Genomic DNA, 22,498 nt, shown 5'->3' with positions numbered 1-22,498 from the left:
TTGTATTCACCCACATATTTACCATTTCTGGTGTTTTTCTTTTCTTGCTGTGGATTTTAGTTACTGTCTGGTATTATTTTCTTTTATCACAAAGAATGTGTTTTAGTATTTCTTCCTAACTTGTCTAGTAGCAACAGATTCTCTCTGTTTTTATCTGAGAATGTTTCCATTTCTCCTGCATTTGTGAAAAATAGTTTCACAGGATATAGAATTCTTGCCTGATGGTTTTTTCTTGTTAGCACACTGAATATGTCACTCTGTTGCCTTCTGACCTTCATTGTTTCTGAAGAGATGTACCTGTTAATTGTGTTGCTCTTCTCCTACATGTGATGAGTCATTTTTCTCTTGAAGCTTTTCTCTTGACTATTCTCTCTTTGTCCTTGGATTTTGGAAATTTCACTATGATGTGTCTAAGCTTGATACTCTTTATATTTATCCTATTTGCGGTTTATTGAGTTTCATGGGTTAGTAGCTTAATTTTTTAAATCAAATATGGGAGATTTTTGGCCATAATTTCTTGCAATTTCCTTTTCTCCTTCTTTCTCTCCTTCCTTTGGGTCTCTCATTACAAATATGTTGGTGCACTTGACATCTTCCTACAGCCCTCTGAGGCTCCCTTCATTTTTCGTCAATCTTTTGTTCTCTGTGTTCTTTGGATTGGATAATTTCTGGTGATCTCTCTTTAATAGATCAGAATCCAGACTTGCTACGATATATTATCTAAAATATTCCCTGATTCTTTTCTTCATATCTTCTCTTTAACTCTAGAGTTTCTATTTGGTTCTTTTGTATAGTTTCTGTGAAATTCCCTGTTGAGTCATTGTCTTTAATTCTCTGAACATATTTATAAAATCTACTTTTGAAGACTTTGCTAATGTATCATCTGTGTCAATTTCTACTTACTGTACTTTCATCCTGAGTAAGAATCATGCTTTTTTATTTCATTACATATCTAGTAATTTTTGGTTGAAAATAGATATTTTAGATAATATTTTGTAGCAACTCTGTAATTTTTGGAGAATCGTTTTTACTTAGTAACTTGCCTATGCAACCACTGATGTCTCTGCTCAGTTTTTTTTTTTTTACTCTTTTATTTATTTTTAAGCTTACTTCCTAGGGAATGTTCCTGTGTCTGCATAACTTAGTGGCCAGCCAATGACTTAGGCAGAGATTGTACTCAAACATCTTAATCCAGAAAGGCCTCAGACTGATCTCTGTGTGGACTTGGGAAACACATACAAAGTTGCTGTCCGTTTTCAGGTCATCCTTAGCTTTTACTTTTTACCAGACTTTCTTAGGTCTTTCCCACCCAATCACATAGTTTTCCACTTAGGCAAGAATTTATGGAGAGTTTATTTCAGTCTTTTTATGGCTCTCTAGTTTCCAGGATCTCCCTGTTAAATTCCTAGCTATTCTGCCAGTCATCTCAGACAGGACTCCCTCTTAGGCTTGCAAAGTTGTGGGGTTTTCTTATTCTTTCCTGATCGAGTTTGCCAGTCTTAACTAGCACAGTCACAGGTTTTTACCCACTGGTCCACATCCTGTCTGCCCCTCTGGCAACAAACAACACTGCTTCCATGACCAACCATACACTAGAAAAACTCTTTTTACCAACCAAGCTGTTGGTAATGGTAGAGTGTGAATAGCCTCTTGCAAAAAGGCCACTGAGTTCACCTGTCCTTAATAAGCTCTAGCAATTTTTCAACAGTAATCATTTCTTAATTGTTTTCTGCATTTGGCCCATTTCTAGTACCCTGAAATGGTTGTCTTTGACAATCTTGTACAGGTTTATACAAGTCTTTTGCAGAGAAGAATCACCAACCTCTTCACGCTGCCATAGCTGGAGGTCCTTTTCTATATTTGTGTTTGTTTACTCAACTTTATTACTCGTATCTTCTGTATACCTGTTTACTTTTCCTTTAATTGGTCTGTCAAAGACTGAGAATATTTTTTTAACTTTTTATTTTTTATTGGAGTGTAGCTGATTAACGATGTTGTGACAGTTTCAGGTGCACAGCAAAGCAACTCAGCCATACATATACCTGTATCCATTCTCCCTCAGACTCCCCTCCCATCCAGGCTGCCGCATAACATTGAGCAGAGTTCCCTGTGCTATACAGTGGGTCCTTATTGGTTATCCATTTTAAATATAGCCGTGTGTACATGTCAATCCCAAACTCCCCGACTATCCCTTCCTGCCACCCTTCCCCGCTGATAACCATAAGAGAATGATATTTTAGTCTTCTACAATTGAGTTTTTATCAGTTGATCCTTTTAAACAGTTTTGCATTGAATATTTGTATTTTATTTAAATGATATCATTGGGACTTTCCTGGCGGTCCAGTGGTTAAGACTCCGCATTTCCAATGCAGGGGGGCACAGGTTTGATCCCTGGTTGGGGAACTAATATCCCACATGGCACACACCGTGGCCAAAAAAAAATTAAAAAATAAATACTATCTTTATACGTTTTTGTGTGTATAAAATGTGTCACTTTGCCTAGTTTAATGCCTTAAATGCTACTGTTCTTATATTTTTCACTCATGCTGGATGTTTGCTTGGATTTTCCATATGTTACTTCAGACTGGATTTAAATAATAGTGACACAAGAATTCATCTGTGTGAGGGATCCCCAAGACCACCCCCAGATTTGGTTTGGTTATTCACTAGAAAGACTCAGAGTACTTGGCAAATAGTTGTACTCATGGCCATGGCTTATCACAGAAAAGGATATAAAGCAAAATAAGCAAAGGGAAAAGTACATGGAGCCAAAGTCCAGAGGAAGACAGGTGCAAGCTTCCAAGAGTCCCCTCCGTGTAGTGTCACACAAGACTTGCATAACTCCTTCAGCAGCAAGTTGTAGCAGCACTTGTGAAATGTTGTCTACCAGGGAAACTCATTAGAAACTCAATGCCCAAGGTTTTTACAGGGGGCCGGTTAGTAGGCACCTTCTGCCCAACACATACAAGAATTGGAAAGCAGGTAACCACATTGTTTGCACAGTCTAGGCATAGTAAACCACCTTTCTTAGTATGGGAACAATGGGAACACTCCCAAAATTCAAGTAACCAGAAGTCAACATTATAGGCAACCCTTTCTAAGGTTAGCGGTCTGAAACCTAGTAAATCTTTTCTGCATAGCACCCTTGTCTTATTTTTTCTTTTCTTTTTTTTCAGTTGAACTACTCCTAGTGTTTCATTCATGAGTATGATGACCAAATTTGTTGACTTTTTTTTTTTTTTTTTTGCAATTCAAGGTTTAAAGCAATGGTATGATGTTAAAGTATTTTCCCCTTAGTTTGGTAGATATATGATTTCATTCATATATCAAATTAGGGATTACCATTTATAGTTTTGTTTTCTGTTTCAAAAAATTTTTTTGTTGTTCCTTTAAGCCTAAAATAAAGTACATGCTTTTTTTGAAACTTTAATAGACAACAGTACTGTACTTTCTCCACTTTGAATTACCTGCCTGGAGCAGTTTTGTATGTGACAGTTTTCTGTATCTCCTAAATATCATAATGCCTTTTTGTTTCTTTTTTCAGCACGATTACGTGGTGTTCATGATGGTCTGTTCACTGGACAGATAGATGCTGTGGATACTCTTAATGCTACTTATAGAGTAACTTTCGATAGGGCAGGGCTTGGAACTCATACTATCCCTGACTATGAAGTTCTTGTAAGTATTGTTTCATAATACACGTGTTTTATGCCTATTAAATATGTTTTGTAGAGTTTTCTTAGGGGTTGTATTTATGATAGAATCAAGATTTCAAGTCACAGAGGAAGAGATCTTTAAGGGTTTCCAGCCCTGCTTACTAGACTCCTGGAGCAGAACTATACTTAAGTCGTCCACATTTTCCAGAAGCTAGCATCCACCTACCAAATTTAGTGTGACACAACTGATCACTCTTGACTAATTAATCTTGGGGAATAAGCTACACAACACTTTCATTTCAGCTGTTGGTATAGTCCTCTTGCAAAATGACTTTAAAAGTATGTTAACATCTTGCATTTCAAAATATATATTTTTATATGTTCCTATTTTATCCTCAGAGTATGCAGGGTGGTTGTTAATTACCCCCACTTTTTGCATGATGAAATTGAAACATAAGTACGTTAAGTAATTTATTCAAGGCTTTCAAGCTGGATTCTTGCCCTGTTGAGACTGGAATCCACATCTTTGGAACTTCTGATATAGTCCATTAAACTACTGGACCATTATTTCATGATAATGCTTGATTTAGCAATGTCATGGAAATTATATACCTTTCTAATAAGTTAAAATATAAAGGATAAATATAACTCTAATAGTTTTTTTTAATGAGTAATGAACTTTTTATAACAAAACTGTTTACCTCTAAGCATTATGGAAATTAAATTGTTCGCATTTAGCCTCCCCTTTTTTCATTTCTTTATTATAAACTTGATTTTTAAGTGTTGTGAACTTACAATTAAAAATCAAAATTACTTTATCTCCTTAGTGGAAAAATAGAAGAATCTTTTTTTTCTGATCTATACTTTTTAAAAAACTGTGACTCTCTGCTTATTGTAAGGGTTTCTTTATCAAATGTACTTTTAGAGAGGAGTAGGAGAGAAAGGAAATTTGGACTAAATATAGAGCAAGGTATACCAATCTTAGTTTTTTTCATTAAAGGAGGAAGTCTTTAAACCTCCCATTTCAAAAAAGAAAAATTACTTTTCTGTTTCATTAATGCAATTTCCTTTATGAGATCACCCAAACATTTCTCCCTGGCCAGATAAGAATTGCCTTTAATTACAGTGGGTAATATTCAGATAGTCTTTAACACAGAGACAACCAAGGATGGCTATAGATCACTTTCCTTTCTTTCAATAGATCACTTTCTTCTGTTTTATGAATTCAGCCTCTTAGTAACCGTAGTAGTATCTATACTCTGACTTAAGGTCTAGCCCTTTGATCTTGTAGGTTAATATATTTTATGATAAAATAGAACTGTTATAAAGCTAAACTGATTGGTAAATTTCTTCAAGTTTTGGCGACTATTTTCTTTTCCCAAAGAGTAATGAGCCTCATGAGACGATGCCTATTGCTGCCTTTGGACAAAAACAGCGACCTTCTCGATTTTTTATGACTCCACCACGGTTACATTATACTCCTCCTCTCCAGTCACCAATTACAGTAAGTAATATTTTTTAGATGTCACCAGTAGTTTAAATGATTATTATGAATGTAAACTATGTTCTTATGAAATACACATCTATTACAGTAACTTCAGGAGGTGCCCACATTATTTTGAGTTGTCAGATATTAAATAAAAAGTTAATAAAGTAAATAAAATAGTTGCTTCAACTCTGGAAATATTTTCCTTTTTGTAGGATTTTTAATAGAGTAGTAATTATAATAGAATTTGCTCTTTATTTAAGAATAAGATACTTCCTTCCTACTGTATAGCACAGAGAACTATATTCAATATCCTGTGATAAACTGTAATGGAAAAGAATATGAAAAAAAGAGTATATATATGCATAACTGAATTGCTTTGCTGTACAGCAGAAATTAGCACAACATTGTAAATCAACTATACGTCAATAAAATAAATTTTTTAAAAAATAAGATACTTCTGGGGCGTCCCTGGTGGCACAGTGGTTAAGAATCCACCTGCCAAAATAAATTTTTTTAAAAATAAGATACTTCTGGGACGTCCCTAGTGACACCGTGGTTAAGAATCCACCTGCCAATGCAGGGGACGCAGGTTCGCTCCCTGGTGGGAAGATCCCACATGCCACAGAGCAGCTAAGCCCGTGCGCCACAACTGCTGAGCCTGCGCTCTAGAGCTGGCGAGCCACAACTACTGAGCGCACATGCCACAACTACTGAAGCCCGTGCACCTAGGGCCTGTACTCCGCAGCAAGAGAAGCCACCACAATTAGAAGCCTGCGCACCACAACAAAGAGCAGCCCCCGCTCGCCGCAACTAGAGAAAGCCTGCACGCAGCAACGAAGACCCAACACAGCCAAAAATTAATTAATTAATTAATTAATTAAAAACATAGATACTTCCTCTTGAAAAGTCAATGGTTAAATGATTCCCTTTTATTCCCACAGGATAATGACCCCTTACTAGGACAGTCACCTTGGAGAAGTAAAATTTCTGGCTCTGACACGGAAACATTAGGTGGTTTTCCAGTAGAGTTCCTTATCCAAGTGGTAAGAATTGCTCTGAATGTTTTGGTTATTTGTTAAAAAATCTCAATGACTTTTGTGTTATTAAAGTTGAAAATTTTTCTAGGACCAAATATTTTTATACTTTTAAAAATCATTGTGTTGGTTTTAAGAAGTCTGTTATTTTCCAGCCAGCTTGAAAATAAGTTATAACAGCAAAAAAAGACTTAGAGATCTATTTTTGTTGGGCTTTTCTTGGGTTTGGTTCTTATTATTTTTCTGTGTTAAGGACTCTAACCTTCTAGTATATGCTCTGTGACACTGAATGGTTAACTGTTCATAAATTGTATAAGTATAAAGGTTTTTATTTAGTAATCTCAGTGCATCCTGCCATTATCAGTCACCTCAACAGAAGACCCAACACAGCCAAAAATTAATTAATTAATTAATTAATTAAAAACATAGATACTTCCTCTTGAAAAGTCAATGGTTAAATGATTCCCTTTTATTCCCACAGGATAATGACCCCTTACTAGGACAGTCACCTTGGAGAAGTAAAATTTCTGGCTCTGACACGGAAACATTAGGTGGTTTTCCAGTAGAGTTCCTTATCCAAGTGGTAAGAATTGCTCTGAATGTTTTGGTTATTTGTTAAAAAATCTCAATGACTTTTGTGTTATTAAAGTTGAAAATTTTTCTAGGACCAAATATTTTTATACTTTTAAAAATCATTGTGTTGGTTTTAAGAAGTCTGTTATTTTCCAGCCAGCTTGAAAATAAGTTATAACAGCAAAAAAAGACTTAGAGATCTATTTTTGTTGGGCTTTTCTTGGGTTTGGTTCTTATTATTTTTCTGTGTTAAGGACTCTAACCTTCTAGTATATGCTCTGTGACACTGAATGGTTAACTGTTCATAAATTGTATAAGTATAAAGGTTTTTATTTAGTAATCTCAGTGCATCCTGCCATTATCAGTCACCTCAACAACTGTGATGTGTTGGCCAGCTCTCTGGTTAGGAGGAACTTTATTTCTTTTCTGAGACTAAGAATAGCTATTCATTTGCTAAGTACTTATTGATTATGCGCAAAGAAATCTAAGGCTAAATTGAAACAAGTATAGAATTATTATATAGAACAATTTTCTTGAATAGCCTGACTCTTAAGAATGTAATGTGCTGTTTGTTTTGAAAATTAGATTAAATAAATTATTTAGTTTGGTTTTTTATCAGTAATTTAATGTTTTATTTTCTTTTTATTTTATTTAGTTTGAATCATAGTCTAATAATGTTTGATTTGTTTCTTTTTGTTTGAAAAGAAAAACTACTTGGCTTGGGATAGAGTCTTTATAAATAAAAATGTTTATAGCATAATCCATTAAAATATTCACAGTGTTACCTTTTACAATTAATGTTATTTTGAGGAAAAGTCTTGTCATTTGTGTGTATATGTATAGCATTTTTTATTCCTTAGTTGTATGTTGTTAATTATCCTTGGAATACAGAATTACACCTTTTAACTTCCAAAGATAGGTAAGATATTTTTATATGAAAAGTTAAAAATATGAAAAGAGCCAAGGCTTATCATTTCCACAAATAGGACACTTGTGTTTTAAAGAAATTCTTTCTTTTAAATAGTGGAAGTAAAAACAGAGCTAATATGTCATATTTGGGCAAGTGTGTGTAGGGGGAGATGGGGGGAAGAACAGGGGGTCAGGGAGAGGGAGAGAGGGGCTGCAGGGGGGAGAGAGAGAGAGAGAGAGAGAGAGAGAGAGAGAGAGAGAGAGAGAGAGAGAGAGAGAGAGAGAGAGATCCATCGATACACCAGCAGAGGGAGTCAGAGGCAAAATACTAGTACGCTACTTCTAAAGTATTGATGTTTTTATTGATGCTTAGATGTTTGATTGCAGTGCTTAATTTTAACTTCAAAATCTACGTGTAAAAGCCTAGTTAAAACACTGCTTTCATTTTTTAAGCTATCTAGCAGATAAAAATAAAAGTCCTTTTATGTACTTGTCTTTTGTAATATGTAAAGTTTTATGAAACTCGGATTTGCTCTTGTTAAGCTGTGAGATATGTTTTTGTCTTTTACTGATAACTGTTTTCTTATAACAAAATAAACATCAGTTTTTTGCAAGTTTTATAATTCATAGTTTACAATGAATTTTCTTAGTGAGGAAACTTTTTCTTTCCTGGGGTTAGGGATTTTGAGGAATGTAAAAGACTGACCCACTTCTTAGAGAGGACTCAGTTTTGAAAAGAATGAAAAGGAAACAGTGTGATTTTCTATCAAAAACAAGCAAGAAGGGACTTCCCTGGTGGCGCCGTGGTTAAGAGTCTGCCTGCCAATGCAGGGGACACGGGTTCGAGCCGTGATCCAGGAAGATCCCACATGCCGCGGAGCAACTAAGCCCGTGCGCCACAACTACTGAGCCTGTGCTCTAGAGCCCGCGAGCCACAACTGCTGAGCCTGTGAGCCACACCTACTGAAGCCTGAACACCTAGAGCCTGTGCTCCACAACAAAGAGAAGCTACCACAGTGAGAAGCCCGCACACCGCAACGAGTAGCCCCGCTTGCCACAAATAGAGAAAGCCCGCGCACAGCAACAGAGACCTAAGGCAGCCAAAAATTAATTAATTAATTAATTAATTAGTTTTAAAAAAACCAAGAAACACAAATGAAAATGGGAGAGAGACTGTTGCCTTCATCCCATCTTTTACTGCTTCTAACTCTGAAGGATCACACAAATTTCCATAAAACCCCAACAACTAGAGACAGGGTACCAGTCCAGAGCTCTGGAGATACTAATGAGGGTCTGAGTGAATAAGTATGTAACATATCTCACCAGGCCCTCCCTCTACCTGTATCAACTTAGGTCAAGCTTTTAGATTTTTTTTAATAATCAAAAATTTAATGCATATAAAAGCAGACAGGGGACTTCCCTGGTGGCGCAGTGGTTAAGAATCCACCTGCCAATGCAGGGGACACGGGCTCGAGCCATGGTCCGGGAAGATCCCACATGCCACAGAGCAACTAAGCCCGTGCACCACAACTACTGAGCCTGTGCTCTAGAGCCCACGAGCCACAACTACTGAGCCCGCGTGCTACACTACTGAAGCCCGTGCACCTAGAGCCCATGCTCCACAACTAGAGAAGCCATCGCAATGAGAAGCCTGTGCACTGCAACGAAGAGCAGCCCCCACTCGCCACAGCTAGAGAAAGCCCGCGCGTAGCAACAAAGACCCAACACGCAATAAATAAAATAAATAAATAAATTAATTAATTAAAAAAGAGAAAAGCAGACAGAGTTGTATAATGCACCTCTAGGTACCCATTATCTAGCTATAACAGTTGTCAACAACTCCTGGCCAGTTCAGTTTCAGCTATACTCCCACCCACTTTCTCTGTTTTGAGAAATCAGACATCATATCATTTATCTGTAAATGTTTCGTTATATAACTTTAAGTGGTAAGGGCCCTTTTTTTTTTAAGATACATAACTATATTATCATTATTACATCTAAAAAGTTAACAAAAAAGTCTTAATATCATCACATATCCAGTCAGCATTCCAGTTCTCCAGTTGTCTCTTAAATGTTGACTGTACGTTTTCCCCATTGACTTATTTGATGAAGAAACTAGATTATTTGTCCATAGAGTCTCCCACAGTCTGGATTTTGCTGACTGAATCCTTGTGATAACATCCAACATATTCTTTTGTCTTTTATATTTCATATAAATTGCTCATTGAATATAAAGCTTTGATTTGATTTGGGTTTTTTATTTGATTGGTGTACTTTTTTTTTTTTTTTTTGCGGTACACGGGCCTCTCACTGTCGTGGCCTCTCCCGTTGCGGAGCACAGGCTCCGGACGTGCAGGCTCAGCGGCCATGGCTCCTGGGCCTAGCCGCTCCGTGGCATGTGGGATCCTCCCGGACCGGGGCACGAACCCGTATCCCCCTCATCGGCAGGCAGACTCCCAAGCACCGCGCCACCAGGGAAGCCTGGTGTACTTGTTTTTATGTGACTACTTTTATGTGTGGTTTTGTGTTCTAATAGGATACCCATATTATTTTATCTCTTTTTTTATGTAATGTTGGCTGGTACTAATTATTGATGCCTAGGTCAATTCATTCATTAGGATTGCAAAATGGTGCTATTCTTGTTCTTTGTTTAGTAGCTGAAATAGTTCTATAAGGAAAAACTTCCCCTAATCTATTATTTGGTTACCTAATGGCATAGTTTGTATAGTATAGGCAGGATAAATGCTTGACTCTTTGTCTTTGTTTTCCAGTTTATGAGTATGGTCACTAGTATTCTCCAACAATGGTTAATTTTGTTTAAGTATCAGTCTGAACTCATGGATTTTAATGTATTTGTGCTTCAGTTAACTGTAGTTATTATTACGATTGGTCCACACATTGTTCCATTTTGGACCAGTGAAAGCTTATTCAGGTTGACTCCTTAATTGTTTTGACATATCCTGGTTACAGTGGATTTTAAAATATCTTCTTCTCAGCCAGTCTGACTTATAAAATAGTGTCTGTGCTATATTTATATTGAAACACTAAAATCTAAAATATCTTGGTGAAAACTTAGAAATTTGGCATCTACATGATATACTTAAGTGCCTGTGTTTATTCCAAAACATCTCTTCTTCATTGTCTATAGACCAGATTATCAAAAATTCTCATGATTAAAAAGGAACATATCAAGAAATTAAGGGAAATGAACACAGAAGCAGAAAAACTGGTAAGGATATTTTTTTTTCTTTGTTTGCTTGTCTCATTTTAAAATGGTGGGCAGCTTCTATATCTAAAGATTTTAAAATATTTTATGGAAGAAAACCTTGAGATAAATGTTATTTTTAAATCCTGACTTGCTCTCGCTGTCTCTTGTTATACTGAACATACGTTAAGTAAATTAGCAATGCAATGCAGTTCATTACCCCAGACCTCCTTATGCCATTGAATAGGATTAATGGATATATATTAGGTTCTTGGACAGTTTGCATGAGTGTAGAATTCCTAGCATTGGTGCATCTGACTAAGGAAGTCATATTAGCAGAGATTATTAAAAGTGATTCAGAATAAATAAATCAGGAAATATATAGGCTGGTATCTTCAGGTTATCTTGACAGAGCTTATATCCTATTTTATTCATCTAATGAGTACAAAAATATGAGTCAGTTTTATTCATAGGAGAGAATTATCAGAGTTTCTTAAAATGTAGAAAATACTAAGGAAGTTTTTTAATTGTATTGAAAGTCATAACTTGCTTATGGATTTATAGGATGGTGAATAGATTTTATCTCAAGTACCATCTCCAGTTGATTGAAAATGGTTGCAAGGATGTATGAAAGTAAGAGAGAGCTCAGTGACTGGGCTTAGGGGCAAAGGGCTGTAGCTAATTACCAATGTCTATCATGAATGCAGGAATAGGGAGTTGTAACATTAGTCATCTCTTGTATGGAATGGTGTGAGGGGTAGGTGTGGGTAAAAATAGCTGGACAAGTAGTTACCTAACTGAATGAGGAACAGTCCTTTTAGGATTATGGAATTTTTTTATCTGAACATGACTTTGAATTATCTAATTTGAACCCATCATTTTTATGGAATTGAAAACTGAAGACCAAAGATGTCAAGGGATTTTGGACTAAGATTATGCTGCTATTTAGTAGTACAGGTACCAGAACAGGCTTCTTAGTCCCAGTTTAACTCATTTAGGCATGATATAAAATTGGTATTGTCAGATACACAGGCTATCAAAGATTGAAAAAAATAGCCGTAACATATTGCCATTATATATCCTAAACGTAAAAATATTATGTGTTTGCTTCTTTCCTACTGAACTCTAATTCCTATCTTGGTTTCCATCAGTTCGACCCTTTATTCTATGCCTTTTATATGCTCCCCCACTGCATTTCCTCTGATCATTTTATCATCTCTTCCACCTTGATGCATAATCAAATTATTTAACTTTCATATCACTAGCTAGGACTTTTCCCTGTATCTAGGTTTCACACCTTACAGTACTGGACTTGCCTTAGCCTAGTTAGTGTTACCTACTTTTTAAAAAAGGCCTGTTTTGATGTTGGTTTGGCTTCTTGGCATGTGGGATCTCTGTAGAAATCTAACTGGCTTGATAGGCTGTATAATTTATTTATGATTAGAAATAATTACCATTATAAAAATTGAAATACTGTAAAACTATTTAGTTTAATATATGGTATAAATATGTTTTTATGCTTAGCATATGGATTTCTTCTATGCATATACTTTTATATGTTGTTTTGTTTTTTGAAGTATAGTTGATTTACAGTTTTGTCTTAGTTTCAGGTATACAGCATATTGCTTTAGTATTTTTGTCAGACTGTATTCCGTTACAGGTTATTACAAGATACTGGGCATAATTCCCAGTGCTATACAGTGTATTCTTGTTGCTTATCTACTTTTTATATGATAATTTGTATCTGTTAATCCCATACCCCTAATTTATCCCTTCCTGCTTTCCTCTCCCCTTTGGTAACCACTAGTTTGTTTTCTATATCTGTGAGTCTGTTTCTGTTTTGCATACACATTCATTTTTATTGCATTTTAGATTCCACATATAAGTGATATTATACAGTATTTGTCTTCCTCTGTCTGACTTATTTCACTAAGCATAACATTCTCTAGGTCCATCCATGTTTCTGCAAATGGCTTTTTTCATTGTTTTTTATGACCAACTAATACTCCATTTGTGTGTGTGTGTGTGTGTGTGTGTGTGTGTGTGTGTGTGTGTGTATGACACGTCTTTGTAAACCAGTCAGCTGTTGCTGGGCACCTGGGTTGTTTCCATGTCTTGGCTATTGTAAATAGTGCTGCTATGAACATTGCAGTGCATGTATCTCTTTGAATCAGTGTTTTCATTTTTTCTGCATATATACCCAGGAGTGGAATTGCTGGATCATATGGTAGTCTATTTTTAGCTTTTTGAGGTCCCTCCATACTGTTCTCCATAGTGACTACCCCAATTTACATGCCCACCAACAGTGTATGAGGATTCCCTTTTCTCCACATCGTCTCTAACATTTGTCTTTTGTAGACTTTTTGATGATAACCATTCTGACCGGTGTGATTTGATACCTCATTGTGGTTTTGATTTGCATTTCTCTAATAATTAGTGATGTTAAGCATCTTTTCATGTGCCTGTTAGCCATCTGCATGTCTTCTTTGGGAAAATGTCTATTCAGATCCTATGCCCACTTTTGGATTGAATTGTTTGCTTGTTTTTTTGATACTGAGTTGTATGAGCTGTTCATATATTATGGATATGAACCCCTTGTCAGCCACATCATTTGCCAATATTTTCTTCCATTCCATAGTTTGTCTTTTTCTTTTGTCAGATTTAATTAAACTTAAATCTTTAAGTTTAATTAGGCCCCATTTGTTTATTTTTGCTTTTATTTCTTTTGCCTTAGGAGGCTGATCCAAGAAGATATTGCTACAATTTCTGTCAAAGAGTGCTCTGCCTCTGTTCTCTTCTAGGAGTGTTATGGTTTTGGGGCTTACATTTAAACCGTTTTGAGGGTTTGTTTTGTTTTGTTTTGTTTTTGTGTATTTGGTGTGAAAGGGAATATTCTACTCTTACTGTTTTACATGTGGCTGTCCATTTTCCTAGCACCACTTGTTGAACACACTGTCTTTTCTCCATTGTATAGGCTTACCTCTTTTGTCGTAGATTAATTTATCGCAGGTGCATGGGTTTATTTCTGGGCTGTATTCTGTTCCATTGATCTATGTGTCTATATTTGTGCCAATACCATGCTCTTCTGCTTACTGTAGTATAGTGTGACGTCTGGGAGGGTTATACATCCAGCTTTGTTCCTTTTTCTCAGGATTGCTTTGGCAGTTAAGGGTCTTTTGTGACTTCATATAAATTTTAGGATAATTTGTTCTGGTTCTGTGAAAAATGTCCTGGGTATTTTGATAGGGATTGCATTAAATCTGTAGATTGATTTGGCTAGTATGCCCATTTTAATAATGTTAATTCTTCCAACCCAATAGCATGGGATATTTTTCCATTTCTTCGAATCATCTTCCTCAATGTTTTATAGTTTTCAGAGTATAGGTCTTTCACCCCCTTGGTGAAGTTTATTCCTAGAGTTTGTTTGTTTGTTTTTGGTGCAATTTTAAACAGGATTGTTTTTTACTTTCTCTTTCTGATATTTCATTCTTAGTATATAGAACCACAGCATATTTCTGTATATTAGTCTTGTATCCTGCAGCCTTTCCGAATTCATCTATTAGTTCTAACAGTTTTTGGGTCTAGACTTTAGGGTTCTCTATAGAGTATCATGTCATCTGCAGATAATGACAGTTTTAGCTCTTCACTTCCAATTTGTGTACCTTTTATTTCTTTTGGTTTTTGATTGCTGTGTCTAGGACTTCCAGTACTATTTCCTGAATTTAGCGGGAAGGCTTTCAGCATTTCACTCTTGAGTATTATGTTGGCTGTGGGTTTGTCATAAATAGCCTTTATTATGTTGAGATTTGTTCCCTCTATACCCACTTTGATGAACGTTTTTATCATGAATGGATGTTGAATTTGTCAAATGCATTTTCTGCGTCTGTTGAGATAATCATGTGATTTTCATCTTTTTTTGTTTGTTAAAGTGGTATGTCACATTGGCTAATTTGCATATGTTAAACCATCCTTGTGAACCTGGGATAAATCGAACTTGATCATGGTGTATGATCCGTTTTATGCATCATTGGATTAGGTTTGCTTATATTTTGTTGAGGATTTTTGCATCTCTATTAAACAAAGATATTGGCCTGTAATTGTCCTTTTTTATAGAGTCTTTGTGTGATTTTGGTATCAGGGTAATGGTGGGGCCTCATAAAATGAATTTGGGAGCGTTCCCTCCTCTTCAGATTTTTGGAATAGTTTGAGAAGGATAGGTATAAGTTCTTCTTTACATGTTTGATTGTCTGGTCCTGGACTTTTGTTTGCTGGGAGTATCATTTGCCAATATTTTCTTCCATTCCATAGTTTGTCTTTTTCTTTTGTCAGATTTAATTAAACTTAAATCTTTAAGTTTAATTAGGCCCCATTTGTTTATTTTTGCTTTTATTTCTTTTGCCTTAGGAGGCTGATCCAAGAAGATATTGCTACAATTTCTGTCAAAGAGTGCTCTGCCTCTGTTCTCTTCTAGGAGTGTTATGGTTTTGGGGCTTACATTTAAACCGTTTTGAGGGTTTGTTTTGTTTTGTTTTGTTTTTGTGTATTTGGTGTGAAAGGGAATATTCTACTCTTACTGTTTTACATGTGGCTGTCCATTTTCCTAGCACCACTTGTTGAACACACTGTCTTTTCTCCATTGTATAGGCTTACCTCTTTTGTCGTAGATTAATTTATCGCAGGTGCATGGGTTTATTTCTGGGCTGTATTCTGTTCCATTGATCTATGTGTCTATATTTGTGCCAATACCATGCTCTTCTGCTTACTGTAGTATAGTGTGACGTCTGGGAGGGTTATACATCCAGCTTTGTTCCTTTTTCTCAGGATTGCTTTGGCAGTTAAGGGTCTTTTGTGACTTCATATAAATTTTAGGATAATTTGTTCTGGTTCTGTGAAAAATGTCCTGGGTATTTTGATAGGGATTGCATTAAATCTGTAGATTGATTTGGCTAGTATGCCCATTTTAATAATGTTAATTCTTCCAACCCAATAGCATGGGATATTTTTCCATTTCTTCGAATCATCTTCCTCAATGTTTTATAGTTTTCAGAGTATAGGTCTTTCACCCCCTTGGTGAAGTTTATTCCTAGAGTTTGTTTGTTTGTTTTTGGTGCAATTTTAAACAGGATTGTTTTTTACTTTCTCTTTCTGATATTTCATTCTTAGTATATAGAACCACAGCATATTTCTGTATATTAGTCTTGTATCCTGCAGCCTTTCCGAATTCATCTATTAGTTCTAACAGTTTTTGGGTCTAGACTTTAGGGTTCTCTATAGAGTATCATGTCATCTGCAGATAATGACAGTTTTAGCTCTTCACTTCCAATTTGTGTACCTTTTATTTCTTTTGGTTTTTGATTGCTGTGTCTAGGACTTCCAGTACTATTTCCTGAATTTAGCGGGAAGGCTTTCAGCATTTCACTCTTGAGTATTATGTTGGCTGTGGGTTTGTCATAAATAGCCTTTATTATGTTGAGATTTGTTCCCTCTATACCCACTTTGATGAACGTTTTTATCATGAATGGATGTTGAATTTGTCAAATGCATTTTCTGCGTCTGTTGAGATAATCATGTGATTTTCATCTTTTTTTGTTTGTTAAAGTGGTATGTCACATTGGCTAATTTGCATATGTTAAACCATCCTTGTGAACCTGGGATAAATCGAACTTGATCATGGTGTATGATCCGTTTTATGCATCATTGGATTAGGTTTGCTTATATTTTGTTGAGGATTTTTGCATCTCTATTAAACAAAGATATTGGCCTGTAATTGTCCTTTTTTATAGAGTCTTTGTGTGATTTTGGTATCAGGGTAATGGTGGGGCCTCATAAAATGAATTTGGGAGCGTTCCCTCCTCTTCAGATTTTTGGAATAGTTTGAGAAGGATAGGTATAAGTTCTTCTTTACATGTTTGATTGTCTGGTCCTGGACTTTTGTTTGCTGGGAGTATTTTTTTTTCTTTTTTTTTTTTTTTTTTTTTTTGCGGTACGCGGGCCTCTCACTGTTGTGGCCTCTCCCGTTGCAGAGCACAGGCTCCAGACGCGCAGGCTCAGCGGCCATCGCTCATGGGCCCAGCCGCTCCGCGGCACGTGGGATCTTCCCGAACTGGGGCACGAACCCGCGTCCCCTGCATCAGCAGGCGGACTCCCAACCACTGCACCACCAGGGAAGCCCTGCTGGGAGTATTTTAATTGTAGATTCAATTTCACTCCTGGTGATTGGTCTTCAAATTATCTGTTTCTTCTTGACTCAGTCTTGGCAAGCTGTATCTTTCTAGAAATTTCTCCATGTCTTCTAGGTTTTCCAGTTTGTTGGCATATAACTATTCATAGTATTCTCTGTCATTTTGTTTGTTTGTTTCTCTGTAGTATTGTGTTTATGTGGGTCCTCTCTCTTTTCTTCTTGATGAGAGCCTGGCTAAAGTTTATCAATTTTATTTGTCTTTTTAAATAACCAGGTCTTGGTTTCATTGATCTTCTCTGTTGATTTTTTTGGTCTCTATTTTATTTGTTCTCTCTGATCCTTATTACTTCCTTCCTTCTGCTGACTTTGGACTTTGTTTTTCTTTTTCTAATTCTTTTAGGTGGTACGTTAGGTTGTTTATTTGAGATTTTTCTTATTCTTGGGGAAGGCCTATATCACTATGAACTTCTCTCTTGGAACTGTTTTTGCTGCATCCCATAGATTTTGGAAAACTGTTTTCATCTTCATTTGTCCTGAGGTATTTTCTAATTTCCTTTCTGATTTCATCATTGACCCTTTTTTTTTTCTTTTTAGTAGCATATTGTTTAGTCTCAGTGTGTTTGTTCTTTCCTGGTTTTCTTTCTGTAGTTCATTTATAGTTTCATACTGTTGTGCTTGGGAGAAATGCTTGATATAATTTCTATCCTCTTACATTTCTTGAGACTTGTTTTGTGACCTAGTATGTGATCTATCCTGGAGAACGTTCCATGTGCCCTTGAAAAGAATGTGTATGTATTCTGCTATTTTTGGATGTAATTTCCTGTAGCTGTCAATTAAGTTCAACTGGTCTAATGTGTCAGTTAAGACTACTGTTTCCCTGTTGATTTTCTGTCTGGATTATCTGTCCATCGATTAAATGAGGTGTTAAAGTCCCCTACTGTTATTATATTTTTGTCAATTTCTCCCTTTATGTCTGTTAATATTTGCTTTATATATCTAGGTGCGCCTATATTAGGTGCTTGTATGTTAACAAATGTTATATCCTGTCTTGTTTTGATCCTTTTTTCATTATATAATGCCCTTTGCTACCTTTTGTTATAACCTTTCAAAGTCTTTTTTTTTTTTTTTTTTTTTTTGCTGTACGCGGGCCTCTCACTGTACTGCGCCACCAGGGAAGCCCTCAAAGTCTATTTTGTCTGATATGAGTATTGCTACCCCTGCTTTCTTGTCATTTTCGTTTGCATGAAATGTTTTTTTATCCACTCACTTTCAGTCTGTATGTGTCTTTTACCCTGAAGTGAGTCTATTAGGCAGTTTATTGAAGGGTTTTGTTTTTTTTATCCAGTCAGCCACGCTGTCTTTCGGAGCGTTTAGTCCATTGGCATTTAAAGTAATTATTGGTAGGTATGTACTCATTGCCATTTTAATCCTTGTTTTCCAGTTGTTTTTGTAGTTCTTCTTCATTCATTTCTTCTTCTTGTTTCTCCCGTAGTGGTTTGATGATTTTCTTTTTTAGTATGCTTGAGTTCCTTTCTTTTTGGTTTTTGTGTATCTACTGTAGGTTTTGGATTTGTAGTTACAATGGGGTTCATATGTGTTGACCTATAATTATGTGTACTTGCTTTAAACTGATAATCATTTAAGTTCAAACACATTCTAAAAAGTTCTACAGTTTTCACTCCCCTCCTTCATATGTATATGTATATATATAATTTATATCATATATATATGAATATATATATATATTTTTTTTATTTTCCCCACATACACTGCACGGGTTGTGGGATCTTAGTACCCTGACCAGGGATCAAACCTGGGGCCCTGGCAGTGAGAGCACTGAGTCCTAACCACTGGACCACCAGGAAATTCCCCTTCATATGTTGTTTTTTGATGTCATATTTTACATTCATGCTTATCCCTTTACTGTTTATTGTAGTTATAGTTGCTTTTGTAATTTCTTTTTTTAATCTAGGTACTGTCTTATTTAAGTGATCTTCAGTCCTTACTATATATTTGCCTTTTCTATTGGGGTTTCCCCTTTCCTAAAGATTGTTACTTCTTTTCCATTTAGAGAAGACCCTCCAACATTTCTTTTAGGCTAGGTTTAATATTGGTGAATTCTTTTAGTTTTTGCTTGTCTGAGAAGTTCTTTATCTCTCCTTCTATTCTAAACGATAATCTTGCTGGATAGAGTATCCTAGTTTGCAGGTTTTTCCCTGTTAGGACTTTGAATATATCATGACACTCCCTTCTGGCCTGCAGAATTTCTGCAGAGAAATCAGCTGATAGGCTTTTAGACATTCCCTTATATATGACTCTGTTTTTCTCTTGCTGCCTTTAGCATTCTCTATTTTTCTTTAACTTTTGCCATTTTAATTATGATATGTTTTGGTGTGGGTCTGTTTGGGTTCACCTTGTTTGGGGCCGTATGTGCTTCCTGTACTTGGATATCTGTTTACTTCTTTAGATTTGGGATATTTCCAGCCATAATTTCTTTAAATACAGTTTCTCTCTAACTTCTCCTTCTGAAAACACCATAATGTGAATGTTGGCACGTTTTATATTATCCCAAAGATCTCACATGTTGCTTTTGTTTTTTTTGTTTGTTTGTTTGTTTGTTTTTGGTTTTTTGGTTTGTTTATTTTCATTTGTCTTTCTGTCTGCTGTTCTGATTGGGTGATTTCCATTATTCTGTCTTCCAGATCACTTATGTGCTCTTCTGTCATTTAGTCTGCTATTCATTGCTTCTAGAGTGCTTTTATCTCAGGAATCGAATTACTGATTTTTGATTGGGTCTTATTTATAATTTCTAGTTCCTTGTTAAAATGATCTGTGCTTATAGATCATTTCTCTTTCTTAATTCAGTTAGCATTTTTATTACCAACTTGTTTTTTTTTTTTTTTTGGCCACACCACGCAAACTAAGATCCCATGCTTGTGGGATCTTAGTTCCCTGACCAGGGATCGAACCCGGGCCCCTGGCAGTGAGAATGCCAAGTCCTAACCACTGGACCGCCAGGGAATTCCCATATTACCAAATTTTTTAGTTCATTGTCTGATAGACTGATTATCTCTCTTTCATTATTTTTTTTTCAGGGGTTTTCTCTTGCTTTTTCAATTGAGAGTAGCTCCTTTGCCTTTTCATTTTACTTTCTCTGTCTCTGTGAATTTGGGTGAAACAGTTATCTATTGTGGTCTTGAAGGGGTGTTTTTATTTGGGAGTGTCCCTTTGTAGACTGCATGTGCCCAGTGTCTTTGGTGTGAAGGCTGAATTTTATGTGGATGACAGCCACATCTTTCCTGAGGGTGTGCTGGCCACTGTCACCTTGATAGGAGGTGTGACTGCTGTTGGAGGAGCTAGAGCCTGCGCAGAGTGCGAGGCAGAACTTCCTCCCTGCTCAGTGGCCATTGCCACCCTGACAGGTCAGAGTCTGTTTCTGAGTTGCTTTGAAAGTTATTTTCTAACAAAAATGAAATTATATCATTATATGTTAACTTATCTCAGTCTCTTAAAATTTCTGTATTATACCATAATTTAAATAATCTATTAATTGATAGTTGAGTTATTTCCATGATTATACTAAAATACTGCTACAGTAAATGTCCTTGTCTGTGTAGTTTTGTGCATTTGTTTGTGTCTATTTGTAAGATAAATTCATAGAGTCAGCTCTACCCACCACCAGTCCCTCCCATCAGGAAACTTGCACAAGCCTCTTAGATAGCCTCATCCACCAGAGGGCAGAGAGCAGAAGCAAGAAGAACTACAGTCCTGCAGCCTGTGGAACAAAAACCACATTCACAGAAAGATAGACAAGATGAAAAGGCAGATGGCTATGTACCACATGAAGAAACAAGATAAAACCCCAGAAAAACAACTAAATGAAGTGGAGATAGGCAACCTTCCAGAAAAAGAATTCAGAATAATGATAGTGAAGATGGGGCCGTATGTGCTTCCTGTACTTGGATATCTGTTTACTTCTTTAGATTTGGGATATTTCCAGCCATAATTTCTTTAAATACAGTTTCTCTCTAACTTCTCCTTCTGAAAACACCATAATGTGAATGTTGGCACGTTTTATATTATCCCAAAGATCTCACATGTTGCTTTTGTTTTTTTTGTTTGTTTGTTTGTTTGTTTTTGGTTTTTTGGTTTGTTTATTTTCATTTGTCTTTCTGTCTGCTGTTCTGATTGGGTGATTTCCATTATTCTGTCTTCCAGATCACTTATGTGCTCTTCTGTCATTTAGTCTGCTATTCATTGCTTCTAGAGTGCTTTTATCTCAGGAATCGAATTACTGATTTTTGATTGGGTCTTATTTATAATTTCTAGTTCCTTGTTAAAATGATCTGTGCTTATAGATCATTTCTCTTTCTTAATTCAGTTAGCATTTTTATTACCAACTTGTTTTTTTTTTTTTTTTGGCCACACCACGCAAACTAAGATCCCATGCTTGTGGGATCTTAGTTCCCTGACCAGGGATCGAACCCGGGCCCCTGGCAGTGAGAATGCCAAGTCCTAACCACTGGACCGCCAGGGAATTCCCATATTACCAAATTTTTTAGTTCATTGTCTGATAGACTGATTATCTCTCTTTCATTATTTTTTTTTCAGGGGTTTTCTCTTGCTTTTTCAATTGAGAGTAGCTCCTTTGCCTTTTCATTTTACTTTCTCTGTCTCTGTGAATTTGGGTGAAACAGTTATCTATTGTGGTCTTGAAGGGGTGTTTTTATTTGGGAGTGTCCCTTTGTAGACTGCATGTGCCCAGTGTCTTTGGTGTGAAGGCTGAATTTTATGTGGATGACAGCCACATCTTTCCTGAGGGTGTGCTGGCCACTGTCACCTTGATAGGAGGTGTGACTGCTGTTGGAGGAGCTAGAGCCTGCGCAGAGTGCGAGGCAGAACTTCCTCCCTGCTCAGTGGCCATTGCCACCCTGACAGGTCAGAGTCTGTTTCTGAGTTGCTTTGAAAGTTATTTTCTAACAAAAATGAAATTATATCATTATATGTTAACTTATCTCAGTCTCTTAAAATTTCTGTATTATACCATAATTTAAATAATCTATTAATTGATAGTTGAGTTATTTCCATGATTATACTAAAATACTGCTACAGTAAATGTCCTTGTCTGTGTAGTTTTGTGCATTTGTTTGTGTCTATTTGTAAGATAAATTCATAGAGTCAGCTCTACCCACCACCAGTCCCTCCCATCAGGAAACTTGCACAAGCCTCTTAGATAGCCTCATCCACCAGAGGGCAGAGAGCAGAAGCAAGAAGAACTACAGTCCTGCAGCCTGTGGAACAAAAACCACATTCACAGAAAGATAGACAAGATGAAAAGGCAGATGGCTATGTACCACATGAAGAAACAAGATAAAACCCCAGAAAAACAACTAAATGAAGTGGAGATAGGCAACCTTCCAGAAAAAGAATTCAGAATAATGATAGTGAAGA

General features: G+C 36.2%; 1 protein-coding gene and 2 non-coding genes across 3 annotated transcripts in view; 1 reads left to right on the top strand and 2 right to left on the bottom strand.

The window, feature by feature from the left end:
- LIN9 (lin-9 DREAM MuvB core complex component) overlaps window positions 1–22,498 on the top strand; it is a 107,067-nt gene that overhangs the window by 57,639 nt on the left and 26,930 nt on the right. Inside the window, exons 8-11 of the mRNA XM_024130686.3 lie at window positions 3,545–3,678; window positions 5,041–5,160; window positions 6,087–6,188; window positions 10,810–10,890. Of these exons, the coding sequence (XP_023986454.1) occupies window positions 3,545–3,678; window positions 5,041–5,160; window positions 6,087–6,188; window positions 10,810–10,890 (437 nt within the window). The remainder of the gene's footprint in view (window positions 1–3,544; window positions 3,679–5,040; window positions 5,161–6,086; window positions 6,189–10,809; window positions 10,891–22,498) is intronic.
- TRNAE-CUC (transfer RNA glutamic acid (anticodon CUC)) lies at window positions 19,996–20,068 on the bottom strand. The gene has a single exon. It is a non-coding gene; the product is annotated as a tRNA-Glu (tRNA).
- TRNAE-CUC (transfer RNA glutamic acid (anticodon CUC)) lies at window positions 21,512–21,584 on the bottom strand. Its single transcript has one exon. It is a non-coding gene; the product is annotated as a tRNA-Glu (tRNA).

The sequence above is a fragment of the Physeter macrocephalus genome, chromosome 4, assembly GCF_002837175.3.
Source record: "Physeter macrocephalus isolate SW-GA chromosome 4, ASM283717v5, whole genome shotgun sequence".
Classification (NCBI taxonomy): Eukaryota; Metazoa; Chordata; class Mammalia; order Artiodactyla; family Physeteridae; genus Physeter; species Physeter macrocephalus.
Note: the sequence above shows the minus strand (reverse complement) of the source record. Positions and strands in the feature narration are given on the sequence as shown.